General features: G+C 43.9%; 1 protein-coding gene across 3 annotated transcripts; it reads right to left on the bottom strand.

The window, feature by feature from the left end:
- Positions 1–349: 349 nt before the first annotated feature.
- Positions 350–19,959, bottom strand: TMBIM6 (transmembrane BAX inhibitor motif containing 6). 3 transcript variants are annotated; one of them, XM_028125415.2, is made up of 11 exons: positions 19,851–19,930; positions 19,004–19,124; positions 10,129–10,216; positions 9,634–9,742; positions 7,081–7,201; positions 5,186–5,234; positions 4,980–5,077; positions 4,698–4,777; positions 4,302–4,402; positions 3,605–3,680; positions 350–2,392 (listed from the first exon to the last, which is right to left on the bottom strand). In XM_028125415.2, the coding sequence occupies exons 3-11, from the start codon at positions 10,182–10,184 to the stop codon at positions 2,369–2,371; spliced, it is 714 nt and encodes a 237-aa protein (XP_027981216.1). In that variant the 5' UTR covers positions 10,185–10,216; positions 19,004–19,124; positions 19,851–19,930; the 3' UTR covers positions 350–2,368. The 3 variants fall into 3 exon arrangements, with proteins under 3 accessions (XP_027981216.1, XP_027981215.1, XP_087882185.1); XM_028125414.2 differs by lacking the exon at positions 19,004–19,124 and having other exon boundaries at positions 19,851–19,959; XM_088026059.1 differs by lacking the exons at positions 19,004–19,124; positions 19,851–19,930 and adding an exon at positions 19,125–19,147.
- Between the last annotated feature and the right edge of the window lie 4,122 nt (positions 19,960–24,081).

Here is a 24,081-nt window from a genome sequence, read left to right as displayed (position 1 = left end):
ATTATGCATCCAAAATTCCAAAGCCTGGCCATCTCCACTGGAACGGGTGGCACATGCTGCTATCACAAAGTGCCTAAAGGCTGGGGGGTGGAGGGCAGGAGGACGGGAAAAGGCCTGGGCTCTATACTGCACAGAGGAAATTCCCAAAAGTTGTGGCAAACTGGGGCTAGAGTGGGAGGCCTACGGGGGGGAGAGGGGAGTCCCTGTTTCTTTCTAGTCACCAGTCTGCTAAGTCTAGATCAGAAACTCAATCCTGTTCCACTCCCAGGCCCTGCTTCTAAGGCAAGTGAGACAGTACCCAAGCCCATGTTCAGCTGTGGCCTTGAATTTAACACACACTTACACCAGGAAAGGTTAAAGAATTTTCTTTATTTTTTACAAATTAAGACTATGTAGATTTCATATATTTCTGAATCAAAAACACCTTTGTCTTCACAGTATGAGTTAGAGAATGCAGCCTGAGCTGAAAACCAAGGAACTAGAAGAGAAAGTTATAATTACAGTGATTACTGTATTAAAAACCTGTTAGGCATTTTCTTTAAAAGTTGTTTTTTTAGATCTTGTCATTCTTGGCACTGTTTCTAAAGAAAAACTCCTTTATCCCAAGCAAAAAAGCACAAGAGGTGGAGTTTGGCTTCAAGAGATGTAACTGAAGATTCTCAGGCCTTGGAGAGAATCAACAAATTTACGGAGAGGGCGATTGGGCGTTTAATGGGAAGGAAGTCCCTTTATTAAAAGTTCTCAAGCCAGAGGCTGGAGGCGGTAGCTAGTCAGAGGGTAGCATCCTCTGCAGAAGCCAGCCATTCCGGGCAGTGCGCCACTCCAGGAATACACACACTCCCTGGGAACCGCTTCTCGGGGTGGCACGGTGATACGGTGCACTGCGAACCAGCAGCCGCTGGGTCAAACTGTGTGCTGCTTGTGCATGGGAGAGCCAAAACTGGTATCCTCCCGGCAATGAGCTGTTGATGGCTCAGGCCCCTGCCACGGAAGCCCTGTGAAGAGCCGGAGCCACAACTGCTCTCCAGGCTGCCTGCCCTTCTCCGCCAGTGCCCTGCGGCAGCGCCCTGCAAAAGCGCTGGTGATCCCCATTAGTGCTGGCCTCCCACACTCACCACCAAGCAAGCTGGAGGGAATCAGAGGTCTTGCAGGTTTGGTCACCTGTCCCTGGCTGGAAGGCTACAGATTTCGGGGAACAGGTGAAGAGACCAAAAACTAAAGTGCATCTGTAAAATGAACGTTTATCTACCGCCCCACATCTCCGGCCTGACCCTACTGGCGTCCAGGCGGGAGAAGACAGAAATGCACTGGACTGTTATGAATGCTGCCTCCCGAGTCATCACAACCCACTTCTGCCGCTCAAAACAAAGAACCATTCAGTTAGCAGCGTTCTTCTCCCCCACTGCCCCAAACAGGTCCTCATCTGGGTCTGTCGGGCAGGATTAGTTTACGATTACCCCCTAAGATTACCCCCGGGCTCAACCATTCCCCTTCCCTAGCCTTCCTCTCTCCTGGTATCTGTACTCGAAGCCAGGTGGGGGAACCCACTCAGCAACTAAGGTGATAAAAAATAAAGACAGGGGAAGTTTGGGACTTCTCTGCTCTCTCTTGCCATACATAACCAGCCTTTTCATAAATACCTGACAAGAATCGGTCTTTCCTTTGTGCTGAAATCCTCCCGCCCCATGGATGGAAAAGCGGCAGATTCCCTGAGGGTCAGACCAGGGACAGGGAAAGGGAACACGTCAATCCACATTCCTTTTGGGATAGCAAGACAGAACGGTGTGTTTGCCAGACCAGCAGCAGCTTGGGCAGCTCAGAGGAAGCAAAGCATCCAACAGAAGAGGCTCTTCGTTTTCTTTGTAGGGGTTGACAGTAGCTCTGATGTAATGAGCCTGAATTACAACAGGACCACCAAACTCCTCTCCGATGGAAAGCACACTGCCCAGCCCCACAGGAACATGCACAAACCACACAACGCTGAGGAAAAGAGCTAAAGTAGCTCTACCCAACAGTTCAGGTGCACCTGGTGAAGCTCGGGTGGAAAGCGGACTCCTGGAGTTTGCTCTGCTGTGGGTCCCACTCCTCATCGCGGTGACCAGCTGGCTGCCTGAGCAGAGGAAGAGGCTAGGGACGGGCTGGACAGAAAAGGGAGTGGGGAAGAACCCCAGGAATACGAAGCCAAACTCCAAACTATATTCTGCTAATCAGTTTTTTGATCAAAAAATTCAAAATAGAGAAAACCACAAAGTACAAAAGCTTTTCTGATGCTTTTCATTATCACAGAACACACCACCTGCAATGTGTGCAAAGAGGAAATGAGGGTTGGAGGGACAGAGGTCAAAATGGGAAAGGCTGCATGGTCATTTCATTTCTTCTCTTTCTTCTTGTCCTAGAAACGGAGAAAAATTGCCCAATTAATTTTTCGCATCTGACATTCAAGCTCAAACTCCTGAATGAGCCAGTACCTGGCTGCCTTTGGTTAGGGACTGGAAGGGAACAGGATGATAAGAGGAAGCAGAAATACTCATTCAGTGGGATAGGAACTGAATCTTAGCCATCTTCCACTGAGTGTCCCTCAAGTTGCTGACAGACCTGACAAGAATAAAGGTTAAGCAGTTGCTCCCACTTCCACCCCAAGAGTACCCCACTGGGCTGCCTGACCACTCCTGGCTTACTCATAACCACCACAGCTCTAATCCTAACCCGTGAAGGCTGGAGACTGGTAGTCCACCCTAAAATAACTACACAAGAGGCCAAGATCAACTTTCCATTAGCCTGAGAAGCATAAATCCTGGGCACAAACCAAAACCCAGAAATAATCTAGCCCAGTGAACTCTGCATTCCATCCTAGGTGGAAGCCCTGTGTATTAAACAGATGCGAGTTGAGCTGCTTTGGCTGAAACCTGCTTGGAGCTCCATCTAGTCGCAGCACAGGGATGACCGACAGCCACCGATCCCACCTCCTCACCAGCTTCCACCACCACCAGACTGTCTCCTGCTCCCGAAGAAGGTCTATAAAAACCCTCCTGGTTTCATTTGTTCCCCTACTGCTGGAGTGGACTATGTTAACCATATACAGAATGCGTGTCTGGAAACAAGACTAACACGCATAAAACTGGTCTACTTCTGACACATATTTGTAACAGCCAATATTAAACAAATTCCCTAGAATATCTTTCCCTGAGTCATAACCATCTTCACAGCCTTTAAATTCTTCATATAGATTGTTTCCTGCTGCCACTTAAGCCCCCTTTCTCTTTTGATACTAATCTCAGCGATTTGTTTTCGTTGTTGGATTTTTTTATTTTTAAGTAATCTCTACACCCAACGTGGGCCTTGAATTTACAACCCTGAGATTAAAAGTCACATGGTCCACCAACTGAGCCAGCCAGGCACCCCTTGTTTTTTTTAAGGATTTTTTTTTTTTTTAACTTGTTCCTTTTACTCCATGGGCTAAAAGACTTCTGGTTTACCTCTTATGCAGCAGCCTGCCTTACAGTTAACCTGGACCTACACAGTGTGTCAGTTCTCAAATTTGAAGTCTACACAGATGCTAAGTTCAGGGGCCATTCTCTAATCCTCAGGGAGCAGGTGGACTAACCTTCTCATTCATAGCCAGGATCATCATGAGCTTTCTGAAGAGAGTAATGAAATCTAAGAAGAGGTCAACGCAGTGCCTGAAACAGAAGAACCAGATGACCAACTGGCATGTCCCACCTTCCTTTATCCACAGCCCACAGAGGGGCAGAGCACAAAAACCCCACGCCCACCCCATGAGTGGTTTCACCAACACTCCACCACCAAGTGTAACTCTGATGTCCGAGATCCTTTCCAAATCAACAAAGCCATGCAGCATAGGGAGAAGAAAAACTGAGCTTTAGACTCTGCAGGGCCCGCATGTGAACCCCAGACTACCATTAACTAGTTAGAGACTCTGAAATTACTGCATTTTTTCAAAAGTTATACATTAAAAAGAATGTGTATCTTCATTATTAAAGGTTTAATATAAAAATAAAGAGTAAAAGGGGAAAGATTCCTTTCTCCCTCTATGCCTAGAGATAACCACTATTAAAAGTAAGGATAATTAAACGCATATTAGTAGTTCAACTTTAAAAAGAGCTGATGTCTTCCAGGAATCGAGGGAGCCTGCTATTTGGTGCACAGCTCCAAAACCACAGGCATCCTACCATATACGCCCCCGAAAGCGGGCCAGGAAGTTCAGCCAGTGCCACCTAGACCACTCTTACCCCTCCCGACGGCCACAGAAAGGGAGGCGTTCAAGACCAGTTTTCACTCACCAGATATAATCCTTATCTCCATTTTCAGCCTTCTCAATAATGAGTTGAGTATCAAAGAGGACAAAGCCACACATGACCACCAGCCCCACATACAGGTTTGCCTAACAGGAGAAGATGAGATAAGGTTACCATGTGGGAGACGCCAGAGGGGAAAAGCCAGCTGTGCCTCTTTTTGGCTCTTGGCTGTTTGAAATTAAACAAATGCTAACCCTACAGGCAGGAATGTTCTCGGGAACGGAAGCCTATGGTAAAGACCACATGACTTCCCTAAGCACAACTCTGCACTGCCCGAGAGTGAGCATTCTGGAGGATTCTTAGTCTACATTCCTTTAGGGTGAAGCAAATACAAGAAGTACAAGGCAAATGGCTGCTAGAAAGTGACATGCAAAGTCTCACCTGGAAAAGCCAAATGGATCCAAAGAAAAGATTCCCCAGGGAAGACAAGAGCATCAGGCTCATGGCTGACATCAAGACACCTGTAAGAGATGACAAAAAGCCATCTTGAGAAAAGCCAAAATGAAGTCAGACAACCCCATTAAACCATCCTTACTTACCCCCACCCCCAAATTAAGGCTTTCAATTGCAACCCAGCAATCACAAGAAGTTAGAAGGTAGGGAAAGAGTCCCAGTGTGAATTCTGGCTAAATCGAGACTCTCTGTTTTCCAGCCCACGCTTACCTCCGAGAAAGAGGTAGCTCCGGCGCCTGGCATACAGGGCGCTCAGGGTGAAGCAGGTGAAGATCATTGCTGTCCCCATGAAGGCAGTGGGAAGAATGCTGTTAGAGGAAAAGACCATTAGACTGAGGGCTACAGGTCTGCAAACCTATATTTAGGAGGCATATCTGCAATGATAAAAAGACCTAAGATGCTATTAAAATAGTTACCTGGGGTTGATGGCAATGCACAGCTCCAGAGCAGGACCTAGGCCAACTCCTAGAAAACAAAAAGCCCCCAAACATGGTATTACCATCAATTCCTAAAGAGGACCCTTGTCCAAAGCTGACCATCAAAAGCACAGGCAGGCCCATGCTCCTAAAAAACCAAAACACGTGTACTAAAATAATTAAATCTCTCTCCTCTATGTGCCTTAACTGTTTACTTGACTGTTATTTATTTATAGACAGAGCTACAAAACTGTTCTCTTAGATGAAAATCATGGATGGCCCAGGATGAAAACACATTAGAAAAAGGAAGCAGGGGCGCCAGGGTGGCTCAGTCGTTAAGCATCTGCCTTCGGCTCAGGTCATGATCCCAGGGTCCTGGGATCGAGCCCCGCATTAGGCTCCCTGCTCAGCGGGAAGCCTGCTTCTCCCTCTCCCACCCCCCCTGCTTGTGTTCCCTCTCTTGCTGTGTCTCTCTCTGTCAAATAAATAAATAAAATCTTAAAAAAAAAAAAAAAAGGGAAGCAGGCATGTCAGACATTTTTTGAGCAAAGCTGTAAGGCTGCAATACTCAGAAGAGGAGTGATGTGAGACTATGATGTAGGCCAGATCAGGAACTGGAGTAGGAACACCAAGAGCAAACCAGTGCCTTGTGGCCAGCAACCTGTAGTCACACAGGACTGACTTCCTTTGTAAAAAGGCCAGACCGGTTCTGGGGGTGGACACTTGCCAAGAGGAGGATGCAGTGGCAACCTGTTCCAGCCCCAACATTTCCCCCACTCTTGCTACTCTCTCTCCCCTTCTGGTAATTCTACCCCTTACTGCCTTCAAAAACTAGCTTTCCCTATTTTAAAATCTTAATCTCTAAATCCCTTCCTTTCTACAACAACACTACATAGATTAGACACACTCTAAACAAGTTGTACTGGGCGCCTGGGTGTCAGTCGTGAAGCGTCTTGCCTTTGGCTCAGGTCGTGGTCCCAGGGTCCTGGGATCAAGCCCCACATCGGACTCCCTGCTCAGCGGGAAGCCTGCTTCTCCCTCTCCCACTCCCCCTGCTTGTGTTCCTGCTCTCGCTGTGTCTCTGTCAAATAAATAAATAAAATCTTAAAAAAAAAAAAATTTGTACTAAGTCAAATGCTGCTTTGCAAGTATTTTTACTATGTAGCTTGAGTCCTGTTTCCCTTAATGATAATTCTAGAAGAGCTGTGCTTTTCTTTTTTTTTTAAAGATTTTATTTATTTATTTGAGAGAGAGAGAATGAGAGATAGAGAGCATGAGAGGGAAGAGGGTCAGAGGGAGAAGCAGACTCCCCGCTAAGCAGGGAGCCCTATGAGGGACTCGATCCCGGGACTCCAGGATCATGACCTGAGCCGAAGGCAGTCGCTTAACCAACTGAGCCACCCAGGCGCCCTGTGCTTTTCTTTCTTTCTTGAGAATCAGCAAAGCGCTCTGTTGGATGGATTTCAATGTATGGCTTTAATTAACTGTCCGCAAAGTTCAGAATAAATGGTCACAGGAGTGATAGCTGCCAGTGTGAGTCCAACTAAATTAGAGTTTCAGGCCAAGTTTAGTCCCACGTCGACCATTAACAAGTTATGCTACCTAAGCTTGGACCTCATTCATTCAAGCAACAAATGCTTATTTTTGGATTTAAAAGTAGAAGTCACAGTCACTGAAGAGCTAATCCTCTGGATGGGAAAGCAAGATGCACCTCTATGAAATAAAAAAGCAATACAAGGCAAAATATACTCAAATACAAGACTGAAGGGTACACTGTGCCAGTTGGGATGAAATCAGAATACATACAAACCTGGGGCCTTAGTCTGCAGAGATACTAGATACAGTACCCCCAGTATCCCTTCTCCCACCCCAAATTAGCCTAGTTCCTAACATACCTGTAAGGAAAGCAAATCCAGCAAGAAGTCCCAGTCTTTTTTGCTCAGTTTCATGGCTATGAGGTGTTGTCATCAGCCAAATCATCAACCCCAGGGAGCCCAAGGCAGAGAGCAGGCCAGCCTGTCAGATCCAGAGTCAATAATGAAATACTTGAAAAGAGCAAATTTATTCCGCAGACCTTACTGGGATCAAATATTCATCTGAACTTCCTAATATTTCCTTCTAACCTGGAGGCAGTGGAAAAGCAGAGGGGACTAAGGAGAAACTAGAAGCCGTGTAGGACAGGGCTAGGACCATGGTGGATGCTAGAGGCTCTTCTGACGCAGGTAGTCCATCAGCTACAAGTACCCAAGTCAAACTATGAGTCTTGCCCAAGAAAAAGATGAATCAGAGTGACAAGTGCTTGAAGCACATTCCAATCTGCAGGACAAGTAAAAATGATCCCTTTTTGATCACTTTAAAACACACACACAAATATATATACCCATACATCGAAAAAAGACTGAGAGGGTGCTACAGATTTAATGTTTATGTTCCCGCCAAACTCATGTTTAAACTTTAACCCCCAATGTGCTGATATTTCGAGGTTGGGGGGTGTCTTGGAAGGTGATTAGGTCATGAGGGTAGAGCCTTCATTAGTGCCCTTACAACAGAGATCCCAGAGAGCTCCCTTGCTCCTTCTATCATGTGAAGACATAGCGAGAAGACAGTCTTTACACAGGAAGCAGGCCCTCACCACACAACATATCTGCTGGTGCCATGATCTTTCACATCCAGCCTCCCAAACTGTGAAACATTTGCTGTTTAAGCTACTCAGTCTTTGGTTTTCTGTTAGAGCAGCCTGAATGGACCGAGACAGAGTAAGAATCAAAATGTTATGTCTGGGTGTTTTTATTTCTTTCTCATCACTAGTCAGTTTTCCAAAATCTCTAAAATGAAAGTGCATTAGTTTTGTAAGAAGAAAAATATTCTTTAAAAAAAAAAGGCAAGTGGGAAAAGCTGCAGGCAATTAGAAAAAGAAGAAAATCATCAAGGAGGTATGTAGACAGTGAAGTTCCTTCCTTCCTTTAAAGGTATAGCTGATCCTCGTTTTTCTCATAGTTATGTTCTATAAAGTCACTGTGAATAATGAATTAATGAATACTGAACAACTGCTCCTGAGAAAAATAAAGGGTTAAATTCTCATGCACCTCTGGTTACATTTTCTTCAACCGAAAAATACATGTTTTACATGTGTTTATGTTTAAGGACACTATTTGACATATACTGTTGGTTCATTAACCTGGAACTCATGGCCAACACACTCTAACTCAAGCCTGAACACAGCTTACCTAACAGACGTATTTTCTCCATAAGACACATCACAGTCTTAGTGTACTTTTTTTTTGCACTTTCGAACAGTAGACTGCACTCTAGCACTATGCCTGGGGTCCATTTTAAATACTGACATCACCACCAAAATCACAAAAATGCAAAAAATGTAGCACTACACAGACCATGAAAAAGACCCTTGTTTATAGTACAAGAGCTTGAAGCAGGGCAGTGTGGCGCCTTGTTCAACCTCAGCTGGAACACAGTGCCACGCGCAACTCAAAAGTTTTTGCCGTTCTGCTTAGGACTGCGAATATCTGCAAAAGCACCATGAGTACTGATTTCAGGTTACAAATACATTTTAGCAAGTAGGCAATTCATAAATATAGAATCCACGAATAATGAGGATAACTGCATTTTACTACATTGCTTAAAAAACAAAACAAAAACAAAAACACAACCAGAAACCAAAATGGCCACTCTTGCCTAGAAGGTAGAGTATGTTTTAGTCTCAACTCCAGGGATCAAAGTTTTATCCTCTGAGAATCTTGAGTAATTTTTCACACAACCTCTGCCAGGAGATGCCTGAGCATAGGGACAGTTCTCAGTAGATGCAAATGCCAACAGAGACACACTCCTGGTACTTACACTGAAAAGGACACTTGGAGAGCAAGTCTTGGTTAGTGAGAACTTCAAACTTTTTTGATTATTTGTCCACTGTTCCTTTTATTCCTACTGGCCAAACCCAAGGTCTCTTTCAACAGAGGAAAGTGAGCTGTTGAAGGTTTTCACGCAACCATGCAGATGTAAGTGCATCCGCGAACAAAAGAGATCAAATCTTTGAAGGTCTCAACCCTGCCTCTCCTGATTATCATACAATCAGTGTTCTATATCTAAGAACCCCACAGTCACAAGCAAAAAAGAGAAAGGAGGCAGGAAAAGATAAAAAGGCTACTGTGCAAACCCCAGCACACACTCCATGCCATGACCCAGCGGGCTGGGGTCTTACACCATTCAGTGTCCAGGTTAAGACATTCTGTTTTCAGTACCTAGAGAGGACCCAGCTGCCAGAAAATTTAAATAAGGCTCTGCATGTCCTTAGTTACCAGCCAGCTCTGGCTGAGTTCAGATTGCAAACTACAGAAAAGGATTAAGGAGGGTACAAGCTGGCACCACCCAGCTGAGCTGATTTCTACCTACTGAATTTGTGCCACAGCAACTAGGAGAGAAAGTGCTCTTACCTGAAGGAAATGAGTGACGACATGGACATAGGCCCCCATGGCCGCCACAAACATACAGAGGGCAAAACTGGCATAGACCTTCTTCAGGTGCTGCTGTGTCGAGGGGGTTCTGGGAAAGAACGTTAGTAACAGCCATTATTCTAGGACCAATTTCATTTCTAAGCTAATAATCATTTCCCTCTCTTCTTCTCAGGGAATATGTGTTAAGTTATTAAAAAAAAATACATATTTTGAAAATAGATGAATTGAGAATCTTAAATACTGGGGAGGAGCCAAAGGTCCCACATTATGAACAATCAGTACCCAAACTAGAATAACTAAATGGTTTTTCAGTGACTACAGAGCAGACCCTAGAATCTGGGTGCTTTTAGCAGATCCTCTGGATTCTAGCAAAGTTAATATGCCAATTAATACATACAAAAGTTAATAAACTAGGAAAAGTAAGGTATGAAAGGAAATGCAATAAGAAACTACAGTCAAGATCAAAACACTTACATGTGGGAAAATTTTAAGAGTGCATCAAAGTTCATCTTCCGATCAAATATGTTCATGATGCCAGAGTCTGTGGGACACAGCCTCCGCTCTGTAGAATCAAGGATAAAAAGAAGAAAAGGTTATTTTACAGATATATAGACATACAAAATAACATAAACAACTTTGTCATAAAAATAGCAACATACAGGTTTGGAAAAATGAAAGTTATCTAAAATCCCACTGTCCTAGCACAGCCATTTTCATTTCTATGCATTTCCTTCGAGGATACATTTGCAATCATACTCAACCATTTTAAAGGACACAGAGGAAATGAAGCCATCTTCTTCTCCCTATTTTGTTACTAGCATTTGATTTCTATTCTTTCAGAAAGTAATTTGTCCTTTTGATAGTTTCTTTGAGGGCGCCTGGGTGGCTCAGTCGTTAAGCATCTGCCTTTGGCTCAGGTCATGATCTCAGGGTCCTGAGATCGAGTCCCACATCGGGCTCCCTGCTCCGCGGGAAGACTGCTTCTCCCTCTCCCACTGCCCCTGCTTGTGTCCCCTCTCTTGCTGTGTCTCGCTGTCAAATAAATAAATAAAATCTTTAAAAAAAGACAATTGATAAGTTTCTTTAAGAAATTACCAGTTAGCAATTAAAGGGATCCAGTCACTGAACATAAAGCGATATTTATTGTTATTTTATTTTTTTGGGGGGGGGACAGGCAGAGGAAGAGGGAGAGTCTTAAGCAGGCTCCACACTGGGCCTCCACCCTGAGATCATGACCTGAGTCAAAATCAATACTGGAACACTTAAGCACCCCTGCAACATAAAGCAATTTTATGTCACTGTATCAAGATGCTAGAGAATTCTCTCAACAAAAGCACAAAACCTCAAAGAGGGAGGGATGGAGGGAAGAAGGAAGGAGCTGGGCCTGGTACTAAGTCTTGAATTTTATTTATTTTTATTATTTTTAAAGATTTTATTTATTTGACAGAGAGAGAGAACAAGCAGAGGGAGCAGCAGAGGGAGAGGGACAAGCAGGCTCCCCGCCGAGCAAAGAGCACAACGTGGGGCTCAATCCCAGGACCCTGAGATCACGACCTGAGCCCAAGGTAGACGCTTAACTGACTGAGCCACCCAAGCCACCCAGGTGCCCCAGGTCTTGAGTTTTAAATATACGCATGTAGAAACTTTCCATCCAATGCATGTTAAAACTGAACTGAAAGGGATTTACAATTTTAAAAAGAGAAAAGTTCCTCCATGAAAAAGGAATTTGTGATTTTTTTTTACATAATTTCAGAAATTTTCCCACAGAAGAGATGGAATAGTACAAAGAATTCCTATAAACCCTTTACCCAAATTTCCTATTAATATTTCACCATATCTGCTTTATCCCCTCTCTATATAGCAGTATATACAGACTTTAAAATATTTTTTTCCCAACCATGAAGGCACAAAAATGTTTTTTTCCCAACCATGCAGGCACCCCTAAATACTTGTGTGTACATCTGAAAACAATAATCAAAACCAGGAAATTAACACTGACACAATACTATTATCTGATCTACAGACCTTATTCAGATCTTGCTAACTGTCCCAATTATGTCACAGAAAGGACATTTTTAATTGAACTGTACCCAGGTTATATGCCATCAATACCATCAAGTTTGGCTCTTAAATTTTGTTCCCTCCTCTATTTCACATGCAATCCTAAATAAACACATTCAATCTACAGGGCTTAAAAAAAAATCTAATCAAGAATTTTCATCTTTCCTAAATACCCATCTTCCACAATCATCCAGATTCTTATTAGACCCATAATGCCTATTCATTTCACACTGACCAAAAATGGGAATGGGGTGGTGTTAAAACACAAAACTAAGTAGTCTGAAAGACAAGTCAACTAGTCACGCCTATTCTAATGAGCACCTAGCCCAATACTCAGCAAAATCAGTCTGGGCAATAGAAGTTACAATCCCAAACGGACTCCTCAGAAATCCTGGGCCAGTGGAAAGATGCCATTCTTCTAGTTCACATGCATCATTACCATTTGTTTCCTGAGGCTCACTCTCTCACAAGTGCAACAATTACAATGGCTAGCTTGCTCTCTCTTGATCTCCTCTTTCCTTTCTCACCAACATCCTACTCACCTCAATTTTTTTGTTAGTTCTGTTCTTAAGGATGGATACAGTGAGAAGCTGAAGAACCTACTAAAGCTACTGCTCACAGCTCTAAGTCCCAGGGCTCTGGGCCCTCTTGATCTAGATGGTGCAATTATTGCAGGCTGTTGCAAGACCGACCACAGCCTTTCATAACCATGATGAACTCACATCCTCTAGAGAGCACACTTAGAGGACGGCAGAATCCAGCACCTGGAAAGTGTCTTTGTTTAAGTCTTCCATTAACACCCTTAATGACATCCCGAGATAGAACCTGCAATCGTTCTGAAGCAACCTGCAGAGCCAAGTTTCTCAGGATTCACAACAACACTGAAGCACCTCTTGCTTCCAAGGCTTCCAATTTCAAGAGTTAAAAAAAGGAAGGGAGGGGGTGGTGAATGGGCATCGCAGTGTAAATCCTCAAATACCCAGGCAACTGTTAGTCAGAAAGGGGCAACACCCTGTAACCAGACCCCACTAAGTGAAACAGTGGGAGGGGATAATGGCAGAAACTCCTCTTTCCCAGTTTGCTCTGTGACATTCCCCGGGGGGTGCTGACTGCCTCTTACAACTGCAGATGGAAAAACCAAAATTATCAAAGTTGTGAGGACAGGGAGAGAGTATTTCTCCATGATTTAGTAGTGCTTTGTGGTTTAAAATAAGTAAAAAATAAATTAAATAAAACCAGTTTTCTAACGCTAGTACTTATTCTAAAATTTAAGTGAGATATGTAAGTACCAAATTTTCTAGATACAAAGGCACACAGCAGTTTTTATGAGAGAGAGCAAGAGAGTGTGCACATATACACACACACAAGTGTGTTGGGGGGGGTCCCAGAGGGAGAGAGAATCTTAAGCAGGCTCCAAGCTCAGTGTGGAGCCTGATGCAGGAATCGATCCCATGACCCTGAGATCATGACCTAAGCCCAAATCAGGAGTCTGACGCTTAACTGACTGAGCCACCCAGGCGCCCCAAGGCACACAGCAATTTTAATAATAGCTTTGTAGGGAAAAAACACAATGAAGTATACATTTAATAAATGACATGATATGTATAGGACATAATTTATTTCAGAACTGTTAAAACGTAAGAAGGAAAAAGTTAGGTCTTAGAATCAAGGAAATATGATAGTTTGCTCTAGGTCTGTTCCAAACAGACAAGAACGAATGCACAGATAAGTAAAGAGTCAAAACGATTCTTACAAGTTTTGCCAGAGGGATTAAGCTAAACAAGTTTCTAACTTACCCTCAACTACTTGTACTCAGAAGCTGCAGAGAAAACATATCTACATTTCAAAGTCTATATGCAAACGCAGCTGAACAAGATTCAATTGCATTCATAACTCAAAAACAGCAGCTCCCAGGGAGCCTGGGTGGCTCAGTCAGTTGGGCGTCCAATTCATGATTATGGTTCAGGTCATGATCTCAGCGTCCTGATATGGAGTCCAGGTCCGGCTCTGAGCTCAGCAGGGAGTCTGCTTAAGAGTCTCTCCCTCTGTCCCTCCCCCCCAACTCACGCACTCTCTCTCAAATACATAAATCTTTAAAAAATAGCAGCTCCCATACCACAAGTATTTTCAGTCCCAGGGAACAATTAGCTCCTAACAGAGCTTGAAGTATTCAAAATCATTAACCAAGTAACTCAGCTAACATTTCAAAAGGGCCCCACAGTTAAATGAAAATCTTTGTTTTAAAGACAAGACATTAGGGACGCATGGGTGGCTCAGTCGGTTGGGCGTCTGCCTTCGGCCTGGGTCATGATCCCAGGGTCCTGGGATCGAGTCCCACGTCGGTTTCCTTGCTCCTTGGGGAGCCTGCTTCTCCCTCTGCCTGCCACTCCCCCTGCTTGTGCTCGCTCTCTCTGGCAAGTGAATAAAATCTTTTTTTTAAAAAAAAAGGACATTAAAATGACAAGTTTTATGCTATGTATATTTTACCACAGTAAAGGGAAAAAGTATATTACAAGTTGCTCAAAAATTATTTAATACAGTAGTTCCCCTAACACACATCAGTCCATTATGAAATCCATACCAGCATCGGTCTGTATCAAACTAGACACCAACTCATACAAAAATCTAGAAATTGCATCCTCTCTCCCACCCCACCCCCCAGTTCTAAATGTAAAACAGGGAAGTGGGATTATTTATTTAGAATACAATGTAGACAGCGCCTCCTAGACTCATGAGAAATTTGTCTGCACCGCATTAAGTAAATGTTCAGACGTTAATCATAATCAAATTCCTTTAATTTGGTTCAGAGCTTCACTTAATGCCTTCATCCTTAGAAGAGCAGGAATACCAAACTTGACAGATATTCTCATCAACTAACATCTATGTCTTAGGTCTTGTTAAATCTCTTGTTTTGTTCTAGGTATCTTCCTTACCCTTGCCCTAAAATAATTATCATCAGGAGCCAAGATGTGAAAACAACAACAAAAAAATTCTCTACATTCTTATTTCAATACCTACTAAGTATAGTCCATATGAAACACAGCCAAGTGGCCAAAAGCTATGCAAAACAGAAACAATCACAAATTTTTTAAAAAATCCTTGCCTTTGAAAGATAAAAGCCTGCTGACTACTGGGCAGAAGGCTGCCTTAATATTTACAATTTAACAACAAAACCAGCAATTCAGGAGCACCTGGGTGGTTCAGTTGGTACAGCATCCAACTCTTGATCTCAGGGTCATGAGTTCAAGCCCCACATTGGGTGTGGAGCCTACCTAAAGTAAGTATTTTTAAAAATAGAGCAAGTCAAAGAAACATTATTCACACATTTAATTAAACATTTAGTAGTGAATTATATGGTTCCTCATTCTTGTTGTAATTCAACCATTCTGAGTCCCCTTCCCACATATCCAGAAGGAACCAACTGATACTTGAGAGAAGAAAAACCCCATGTGGTTAAAAAATTGGAGGGGGGTGGGTAGCAGAATTGTATTTTTTTAGTAGTTCTTCCTATTGAATAGCTTTCAGACTCTGTATAACCATGTATCTAGAATAGTGGTTAAGAGCTTGGCTTGTTGCACCTGAATCCTGATATTGCCTTAGCTATGTAACACACAGCAAGTTTCTGGCACTTGAACCTCACTGTGCTTTAGTTTCCTCATTTGTATATAGTAATATATAATAATATCTACTTCATAGGGTTGAGGATTATGTGAGATAATACAAACAAAGTGGTTAGAATAGTGCCTCATACAGGAACGCCTGGGTGGCTCAGCTAGTTAAGCATCTGACTCTTGATTTGGGCTCAGGTCATGATCTCAGGGTCATGGGATCGAGCCCCGTGTCAGGCTCTGTGCCAGGTGTGGAACCTGCTTAAGATTTTCTCTCTCCCTCTGCCTCTGCCCCTCTTCCCCCCACCTATTCTCTCATGCATGCGTGCTGCTCTCTCTCCAAAAAAAAGAACAGTGCTTCATACATAAGACTGGCTCCATATGTTAGCCATCGTTTTTACCAGTGTAAATACTCATTACTCTCATGTCTTCAGTGCATTATTTTCCCCTAGTTTTATAAAACATTTACTGCAGGTCTAATCTACATATGCCCTGTAAATTCATTCTAAATTCAACCACAGTTAACTGTATCCTGAAGACTTAATATTTACCCACATGAACAAAATTAAATTGGGGGAAGAGGGAAGAGTCTAAGAAAATTATAAACTGGAATTTAAAGGAATTTGATAAATCTTATTACCGGCTAAAATTACTTTTGTGCAAATGGCAGGCCTCTCCTTGGGCGCATTTACACTGTACCTCCTGTCCCACAGGGCCACAAGGCGTTTTGAGACAGCCTAATAACCACTAAGTGATAATCCGATGTGGTAGAGAATTTGATGAAGTAAATGGTCATTAGCTTGATGCCTTCCTTGTCATCCCTAGAAGGTAGGTCAGTTTAGTTTCAGGAAGTTCCAAAGAACTGTTTGACAGGCCTGGGCTCTGGTGGTCCTAGATTTGAACCCTAGATGTCCCAGCCCCTCCCTTAACTTGGGCCCAAATTCCTGGCTAGTGAGATTAGCTAGCTAACACCGGATCCGGTCTCTCTAGGGTGTTGCTTCAGAACCAAGCTAGTAACTGGAGATGGAATGCCTACTGCCTTCAATAAATGATTTTTTGAACTTTCACACTACTGAACCTCTCTCTGTAACCACAAGTGTTTGACAGACTGAATCATAAAGAGGCCCCAATGTCCTAAATACATACTCAGTTTCCAGTGTAAACCAGTAATCCCTTCCCAATAACAACATATTTAGCCCAAATGAAAGCAGGCATAAATGAGGACAAACTTTTTAAGTGTTTTGGATTCCAGTTAATTGTGTTGGAACTTCTCGCATAGATGGCTGTAAGCACCGTGAGAGCAGAGCTTGCATGTGATTCAGCTTTCTGTTCCCCCATATTTACATACAACCAGGAGTCCCCAGAGCAAATGCAGACCCCATTATCTCATCAGGAGTGTTGCAACCTCAAATCAACACTCCCCAGGTGGTTCAAAGGGGAAGCTACCCTGAGGAGTAACTCAGTGGCCCAAAAAGCCAATCTCTAGTTTTCTTCTCCTTGGTTTGAACACTGTCTTTGGAAAACAAAAATGTGTTTAATACAAAAGCTACTTCGTGAAACTTGGTTAGAAACTTGGGGGTGGGGCTGGGGCGGGCGGGATGCCTGGGTGGCCTAGTCTGTTAAGTGTCTGCCTTCGGCTCAGGTCATGATCTCAGGGTCCTGGGATCGAGTCCCACATTAGGCTCCCTGCTCAGCGGGGAGTCTGTTTCCTCCCTCTCCCTCTGTGTGTGCGTGCTTTCGCGCTATCTCAAATAAATAAATCTTAAAAAAAAAAAAGAAGAAAAAAAACTCTGGGGGAACAAAACAGGGTAAAGTGGGGGACACTTCTAACAGCTTCTACAGTCAAGTCAAAGTGGCAAAGGAAAATTTAGCAGACAGAACATCAAGAGAATATTCAGTATTTTCCCAAAGGAGATAAATACCCTTGGGTAGTTTATGAAATAAAGGAAATTAATACCCTTGGGTAGTTTATGAAATAAAATGAAACTTCAGGCCAGCAGTAGTACCTTCACTTTACAACTTTAAAGTGCTTTTATATACATTATCTCCTTTGATCTTCACACCAATCCATAAATAAAGGGCAAAAATGATTAATCTCACTTTAAAAAGAAAGCTCAAAAAGGCAGCGTTAATAGTGGCAGGAGCACTAGCTTTGGAGTCACAAATCCTGCCATTTTCTACCATGTAACTTTGGGAAAATCATTTTACCTAAGGTCATCTAGGCTTCCTTATCTGTAAGATAAGGATGATTAAATAACACCTGTTCTACCAAGCTGACTGAATGCCGGCAAAAAAAAAATCTGTGGGACACAGATAAAAAGTACAGCACAGGGGAATGGAGTCAGTGACACTGACTGTATGGTGAGATGGCAGCTACACTAGTGGTGAGCATAATCTATACACTTGAATCACTATGTTGTACACCTGAAGTAATGGAACATTGTGTGTCAACTATACTTCAATTAAAAAAAAGAGGAGGAAGAAAATGAAAAGCTGTGTGAAATCATTGTAAAGTGCTAAAACGACATTAGTATTGACCTGACCAACACCACGAAGTTAAATAGTAGAGCCAGAACCAGATTAGGGGCCTTATGACCTCTAATGCCTGGTGCTCTTCCTACTATTACAGCCTACAGTAGAAAAGCAAGGTTTGGGGTTTTTTTTTTAAGATTTTATTTATTTATTTGAGAGAGAGAATGAGAGAGAGCACATGAGAGGGGGGAGGGTCAGAGGGAGAAGTAGACTCCCTGCTGAGCAGGGAGACCGATGCGGGACTCCATCCCGCGACTCCAGGATCATGACCTGAGCCGAAGGCAGTTGCTTAACCAACTGAGCCACCCAGCGCCGGAAAAGCAAGTTTTCATTAAGACAGTTCCAGCCATAGGCCAAGAGAAACTTAAAAAAGTATTAACACATGCTGATTCCTATTACACTTCTCTGTATTTTTCAGCACTTCTACAATAAGCATGAACTATATGAATAACCAGGAAAAAAATTAAAATGCTAACTAAATATCTGGATTAATTTTACCTTTCCTATTCTTAGGAGAGTAAGACTTCAGTCACTTCAACAGTGGGGAAGGGAGAGACGGGAAGAAAGAGGGTTCACTAAGCCATGTTTCCACAAGATGAATAATGGAAGAAGGAAACTCTAAATACAAATTACAGAGAGTGTTTCTCAAGGATTTAACCCCTCTGTCCCTTTTGGAAGAAAATGGTAGAAAATCTAAGTATTAACATATTCTTGAAGCCAGAACAAAAAATATTAGACAAGAGAAATAAGCCACCAAAGAGAGTAAACCTAATAATTACAGAAATAAGTGTATTTGTAGAAGCCATAATAACTTGGTTATACAACGTGAATAATCTCTCTTGAACTGAATTCTTAAACTACACATTCAACCAAAAGATAAACTAAAACTAAGTATTAATAAATAACTAGAAAAGTCTATTCGCCATTAACTTTTAACCTTAAAATCTTGTGTTTCAGGCACAGTCAGCTCTTCTACTGAGTTACACATTCACAAGTTAACTATTGCTAGAACAGTCTCAAGTTCAGAGAGGTTTTGTTACTGTTGTTTGGTCAAGGAAAGTCTGGTGGGGTAGGCAATGCAGTCTGGGCTGGTACTGAATAACAATTCCGCACTTAATAGATATACAAAAATACCAAAGCCTACTTACTATCATAGCTCCAGCAAGTAGGTCCAAGAAAAAAACAACCGCCCAACGACGCCTTTCCTGCGCGGACTTCGAGAAAGACGCCCACAAGGCTCAGGACCAAGCAAAGCCAAGGCCACCTCACCTGTCCAAAGGTAATCAATCAGACCAGAACGGCGCTGGAAAACCAGGAAGGATCTTCTCACCTCCCGCCTCTGCTTTCGGCTTCAAGTAACTAAGAAGGTTCGCGTGTCACAGAGGAGTGTGACATCACCCGCCTGGCCGTGACAGGGCAGGCAGCCTGCCTGACCAGGCCCTTTGTCGAGTCCTGGCCCTCGCTGCTCACCCAGAAGGGGCCCAGCCAGAGGGCCCACAGCAGAGAAACAATCAGTCGGGTGAAGCAGGGGTGATCTCAAACCCGTGAGGTTTCGCTTTCATTAGCCTCGGAAGGAAGGGGTGGGGGACGTGGCCTGACTTTAAGTAGTCAAGGCTGTGCGAAAGGGCCCCTGCGCCTACTCTTGGCGGGGTGAAAAAGAGAAGGAACGCAGAGTGGGAAGAAGAAGAAAGAGGAACTAAAAAGGACCCTTCACTAGCACTCGCGCGCAGAACGGGAGCCTCGACGTCCCCCAAAACGCAGCAGACGCACCCCAGCCCCTCCCCCGCTCCGGTACGGTTGCGCATGCGTGGTACTAGTTCCCGAGCTTCTCCCCTCCCCGCGCAGCTTTCCGAGTCCCGTCGCAGAGTAGGACCCCATTCCCCGAAGGTGCAGTCTGTCCGAAAACCGAGACTATTCCCACTCTTGCTCAAACAATAATTGCCAACCCCATTTCCATTTCTCACTCTCAGTTTACAGTCCCGGCTTCAGACGTACCTTCTTACCAGCCTCCAGGGGCCTACGCAGCTCTTCTAACACCGGATGTGTTTCTGACTCTCCCAAGGTCCGCTCCAGAATTTTTACCCTAAGCGTCTGCCCCTCGAGGGAAGCTCCGCCCCTGCGGTCCGCTTAAGGCCAGTCCTCATTGGCCCCTGGCCGGGCCTCTGCCTTCCCATTGGCTTTACGTGCGTAAACAACGGCTGCTTACTTCAGAGCCATTCGTTAATGCCCTTGTCGATCAAGACTCTGGCCGCCAACCGGCGTCGTAGAAAAGGTCTCCGCCTCTTCCCCCATAGTGAGGTAGGACCGCGGTCTAAAGTCGCCCCTAGTGGAGAAAGTGAAGAGGGACAGACCCCACCCAAGATACCTGGCAAGTCACCGAGCCCCGCGATGCGTGATGGGATAGCACAGCAAAGTCCCGGGTTTCTGGTTTTAGGCTTCCCATGGAATGTTAAAGGGAGAAAGAGATTCAGATAACACGTAAAAAAGGGCTCTCACAGGGGGCAATCTACCTTGAATCGATTGGGGCTTAGGCTTCCGAGCACTTTTGAAGGATCAGCGAATTGTCCAGGAATTCGAGGAGGACATAGCAGCCCCAGTCCTGCAGCCGAAGCACCGACGCGCTCTAGCCCAAGTGGTGGTCCTGGGGCAGCGTGCGAGGCTGGCGGGCTTCCAGGATCACCTTGCCTGCTTGGTGGAGATAGGCGACAACTTCATAGTCACTTCTGCCTGTGGAGTGGGGTGGATGGGAGAGGGAAAGAGGGCGGCAACCTGGCAGAGCTGCCCAGGCAGCCCCGAAAGAAACGAAATCAAGGGAAATCAAAGGGCTGGAGCTTCCCATGAGCTTGTCCGGGGCAAGAAGCCCCACTTGTGCGAGAACTTAGAGTAAGGAGTTGTGAAGCCGATAAAAAAAAAAAAAAAGTTCCTATACTATCAATGTTTTAAATTACTTTTTTACTAATTTATCTAGATCGCTATAAAAATAGTACAAAATTGACATATGAAGAGGCAAAGAGTATGCAGACAAAAAATGTAGAAAAAAAGAGCTTATAGTGGTTGCCAGGTAGTTAAAAATGTTTTTTTGTTTCGTTTTGTTTGTTCTGGATCGTGTGATGGTTTTCGTTTTGTCAGCATTTTAAAATAGGCAGTGATTTCTTTTTCTCGTTCTAAATGAATATTGACTATTATGTAATTTTATATTCTCTTTCTTAAATACAGCCCCACAATTATATGTTTTTTACACTGCAAAGAATATAGATTCACCCCTGCCTCTCATTTTATAGATGAGGAAACAGGCCCCTGACAGAAAAGGTTCTTGCAAAGTAAGGGAAGAAACAACGATTAAGCATTGGATGAGTGGAGATGAGATCAGAATCTGTCCTTCTAGAAGGATAGAACAGTTATCCTTTCAGTAAAGAATACAAATGTGCAGGGTGTGATTCTCAGTACCCAAACTCAGGTATGCAATAAATATATTTTTACTTTCTACAGTACAACCTAATATTTACTCTGAAACTCATTCCATCAGAGTGGGTGAAAATGTATTATTATCTTACTTGGGGTTTCTCTCCCCACCCCACACTAATGTCTGCCACATTTCTTGGGCTAATGTGTTTGGAAACAGAGCCTATCCTCTTCCTGGTGGTCAATCCACAGTCGTTGCTGCAGAGGTTTTTACCTTTGTACTAGTGCAGCAGTTCTATTCCGTGCCGTAGTTAAGGAACAAGAAAACTGGGTGCCTGGGTGGCTCAGTTGGTTAGGCGACTGCCTTCGGCTCGGGTCATGGTCCTGGAGTCCCGGGATCGAGTCCCGCATCGGGCTCCCTGCTTAGCGGGGAGTCTGCATCTCCCTCTGACCTTCTTCCCTCTCATGCTCTCTCTCTACCATTCTCTCTCTCTCTCTCAATAAATAAATAAAAATCTTTAAAAAAAATCTTACAAAAAAAGGAATAAGAAAATTTCTGTTGGGCTAATGTTGAATTCTCTGCCTAGAAGAGTAAGTTGCTAAGGGCTTGGTCTGTATGGTATTGACCAATATAGGTTACTTATTCACTGGTGACAGATTATTCATTCCCTCCTGGCTCAGGGTCTCTCATGAGGTTGCAGTCAGATATCAGCAAGGGCTGCAGTCATTAAAAGGCTTGACTGGGGCTGGAGGAATTACTTCCAAGGTAGCTCACTCATATAGCTGACAATTAGGTGCTAGCTGTTAGCTTGGAGGCCTGAGTTCCTCCACCTGTGGGCTCCTCCTTAGGGCTGCTTGAACGTTCTTATAGCATGAGAGCTGGCTTCTCTTCCAGAGTGAGAAGTCCCAGTGACAAGGAGCGCTAGATGGAAACTCTCTTTAAAACTTATCCTCATAAATCACATAGCAATCACTTCCTTATAATAACATCCTATTCCTAGGCTCCTGCCCTGGATCCTGTGCCTCAGAGGGCCTCAGCTTTGGAGGGCCTTCCTGGAAATGTTCTAGATGTCCCTTATGTGCCTGGGACCAGCCAGGGCCAGCAGGGCTATCAAAGCTGAGCCCAGACCAGGCCCTGAATGAGCCCTTGTCCCAGTTTCTCTCCTTCGTGGCACTCTCCAATCCCACGTTGCCTGAGAAACTCTGGAACTCATATCTATGGGGTCATCCCAAGGCCCTGAGACCAGGTCTCAATTTTAAGAGGGCATCCTGATGAGCCAACTACTCTTTCTGGACAGCACAGTATTCCTTTTGGGGAATCAGGTGAAATTGTCTCCAGGATGGTGCTAATAAGCCTATTTGTAGTCACATGGAAGATGAGTTCGGGCCTCTGGGCTACCAACAGAGCTTCCCCAGCTCTTGGACTTGAGTTGTGTGTATGGGTCCCTGTGTTGACCCTCTCTTTTCAGTGTTCTGAATGTGGAGCTACCGGTGGTCCATAGCACCAGAGGACAGTAGACTGGCAGCAGGCATCTTTTCTCCTGTACATCATCGCATACCACCACCCCACTGTCTACTCCCCCACTGGCACCCAGGGCACTAACTCCATTCCCCCCAAACACCCTGGGACACATTTCAGGCAGTCATCTGGGAGTAGCCCCACCTTTCTCCTCCAATGTAATTTCGAGGTGCTTTTGAGACCATCACTTCACAGTACCAATAGGCCTTTTCCAACTGATGTCCTCTTTTGCTTCTGAATGATGTGGTGATAAAATGCCCTCCTCATGTTAGTCTTAAGTCATGCCATATGAGACAGGCACAAATGGCATCACTCCTCTTGCTGTACCCGTGAGTCCCCCACATATACTCCTGTTGGTGGTGGTGTATGGAAGATAGGGATGTGGTCAACACTGAAAGAGATCACAGTCTGGGAATGCTGTGATTATAGAATACAAGAGAAGACACATTTGGAAGAGGTGTTGTTCTATGTTTATGGCATAAAACTCTGAATGAAAAGTTAATGTGACTGTACGAAAAAATCATTGTTCAAAATTTCCTGCATATTCTGGGTAAGACTTCCATTTGTGGTCATCATCAACAGAGCACAGTAATAATTTTTGAGAGAGTCAAGGGCAACATGATGAATGCTGTGGTGTCATGAGTGATGATGTAGCCAAGAGTAAATAAATGGTATAGAAGAACTACAGAGACAAGACTATCTTTATTGTTTCAATATAAAAATTTTCCAAAGAGCCATGGCATTGTGTTTAGTGTTACTATATTTTGTCCTGGTGGGAGATATGAAATTAGCCAGGAATGACATATTTGACAATAAAGAACATAAGGAACATGGTGGGGGGTGGGGCGTAGGGGTGGGGGGTAGGAAATAGGTGAAGGGGATTAAAGGGTATAAACCCATGCTCCTAATCATGAAGCTGTACAGCCTCTCATTGTAAAATTGACATGTATTGTTAATGTAATTTTGTAAAGATGTGTGTGTGTTAATTTAATAAAAGCTTTGAAAGAAAATGACAGTTCTACCTGACTTGAAGTGCTAGGGGTGTATAAGACAGTGGGGGGGAAGGGAGGAAGATAGGAATAGGTTCTACATTCCAGAAGCTGAGGAGGAGAATGTGGCAGAGTTAAGGAGATGGAAAGCAGGCTGAGTTCCTGAGCCTAGGGCAAGGATGAGGAGGAGAACAGGAAGAGGGGGCAAGCTGGGAATGACTTGAGGCCCTTGGTCTAAACTCAACTGTAGGGGAACCACTGTGGTTTCCCAACAAGTAGAGATAAACATGGCTTCCCTGAAGTCATTTTTTCTGTA

This window comes from Eumetopias jubatus, unplaced genomic scaffold, assembly GCF_037043125.1.
Source record: "Eumetopias jubatus isolate StellerSeaLion01/CBP00866 unplaced genomic scaffold, mEumJub1_p1.0 scaffold_8, whole genome shotgun sequence".
Lineage (NCBI taxonomy): Eukaryota > Metazoa > Chordata > Mammalia > Carnivora > Otariidae > Eumetopias > Eumetopias jubatus.
This window is presented reverse-complemented; position numbering and strand designations above follow the sequence as displayed.

Excerpts from the sequence above, each read along its gene's own strand:
- TMBIM6 (XM_028125414.2), bottom strand. The coding sequence starts at position 10,184 with ATGAACATATTTGATCGGAAGATGAACTTTGATGCACTCTTAAAATTT. Across the intron at positions 4,778-4,979 it reads GAGCTACCTCTTTCTCGGAG|GTGTCTTGATGTCAGCCATG; the intron begins GTAAGCGTGGGC and ends CATCTCTTACAG. Across the intron at positions 2,393-3,604 it reads TCCTGGCTATGAATGAGAAG|GACAAGAAGAAAGAGAAGAA; the intron begins GTTAGTCCACCT and ends CTCCGTTTCTAG.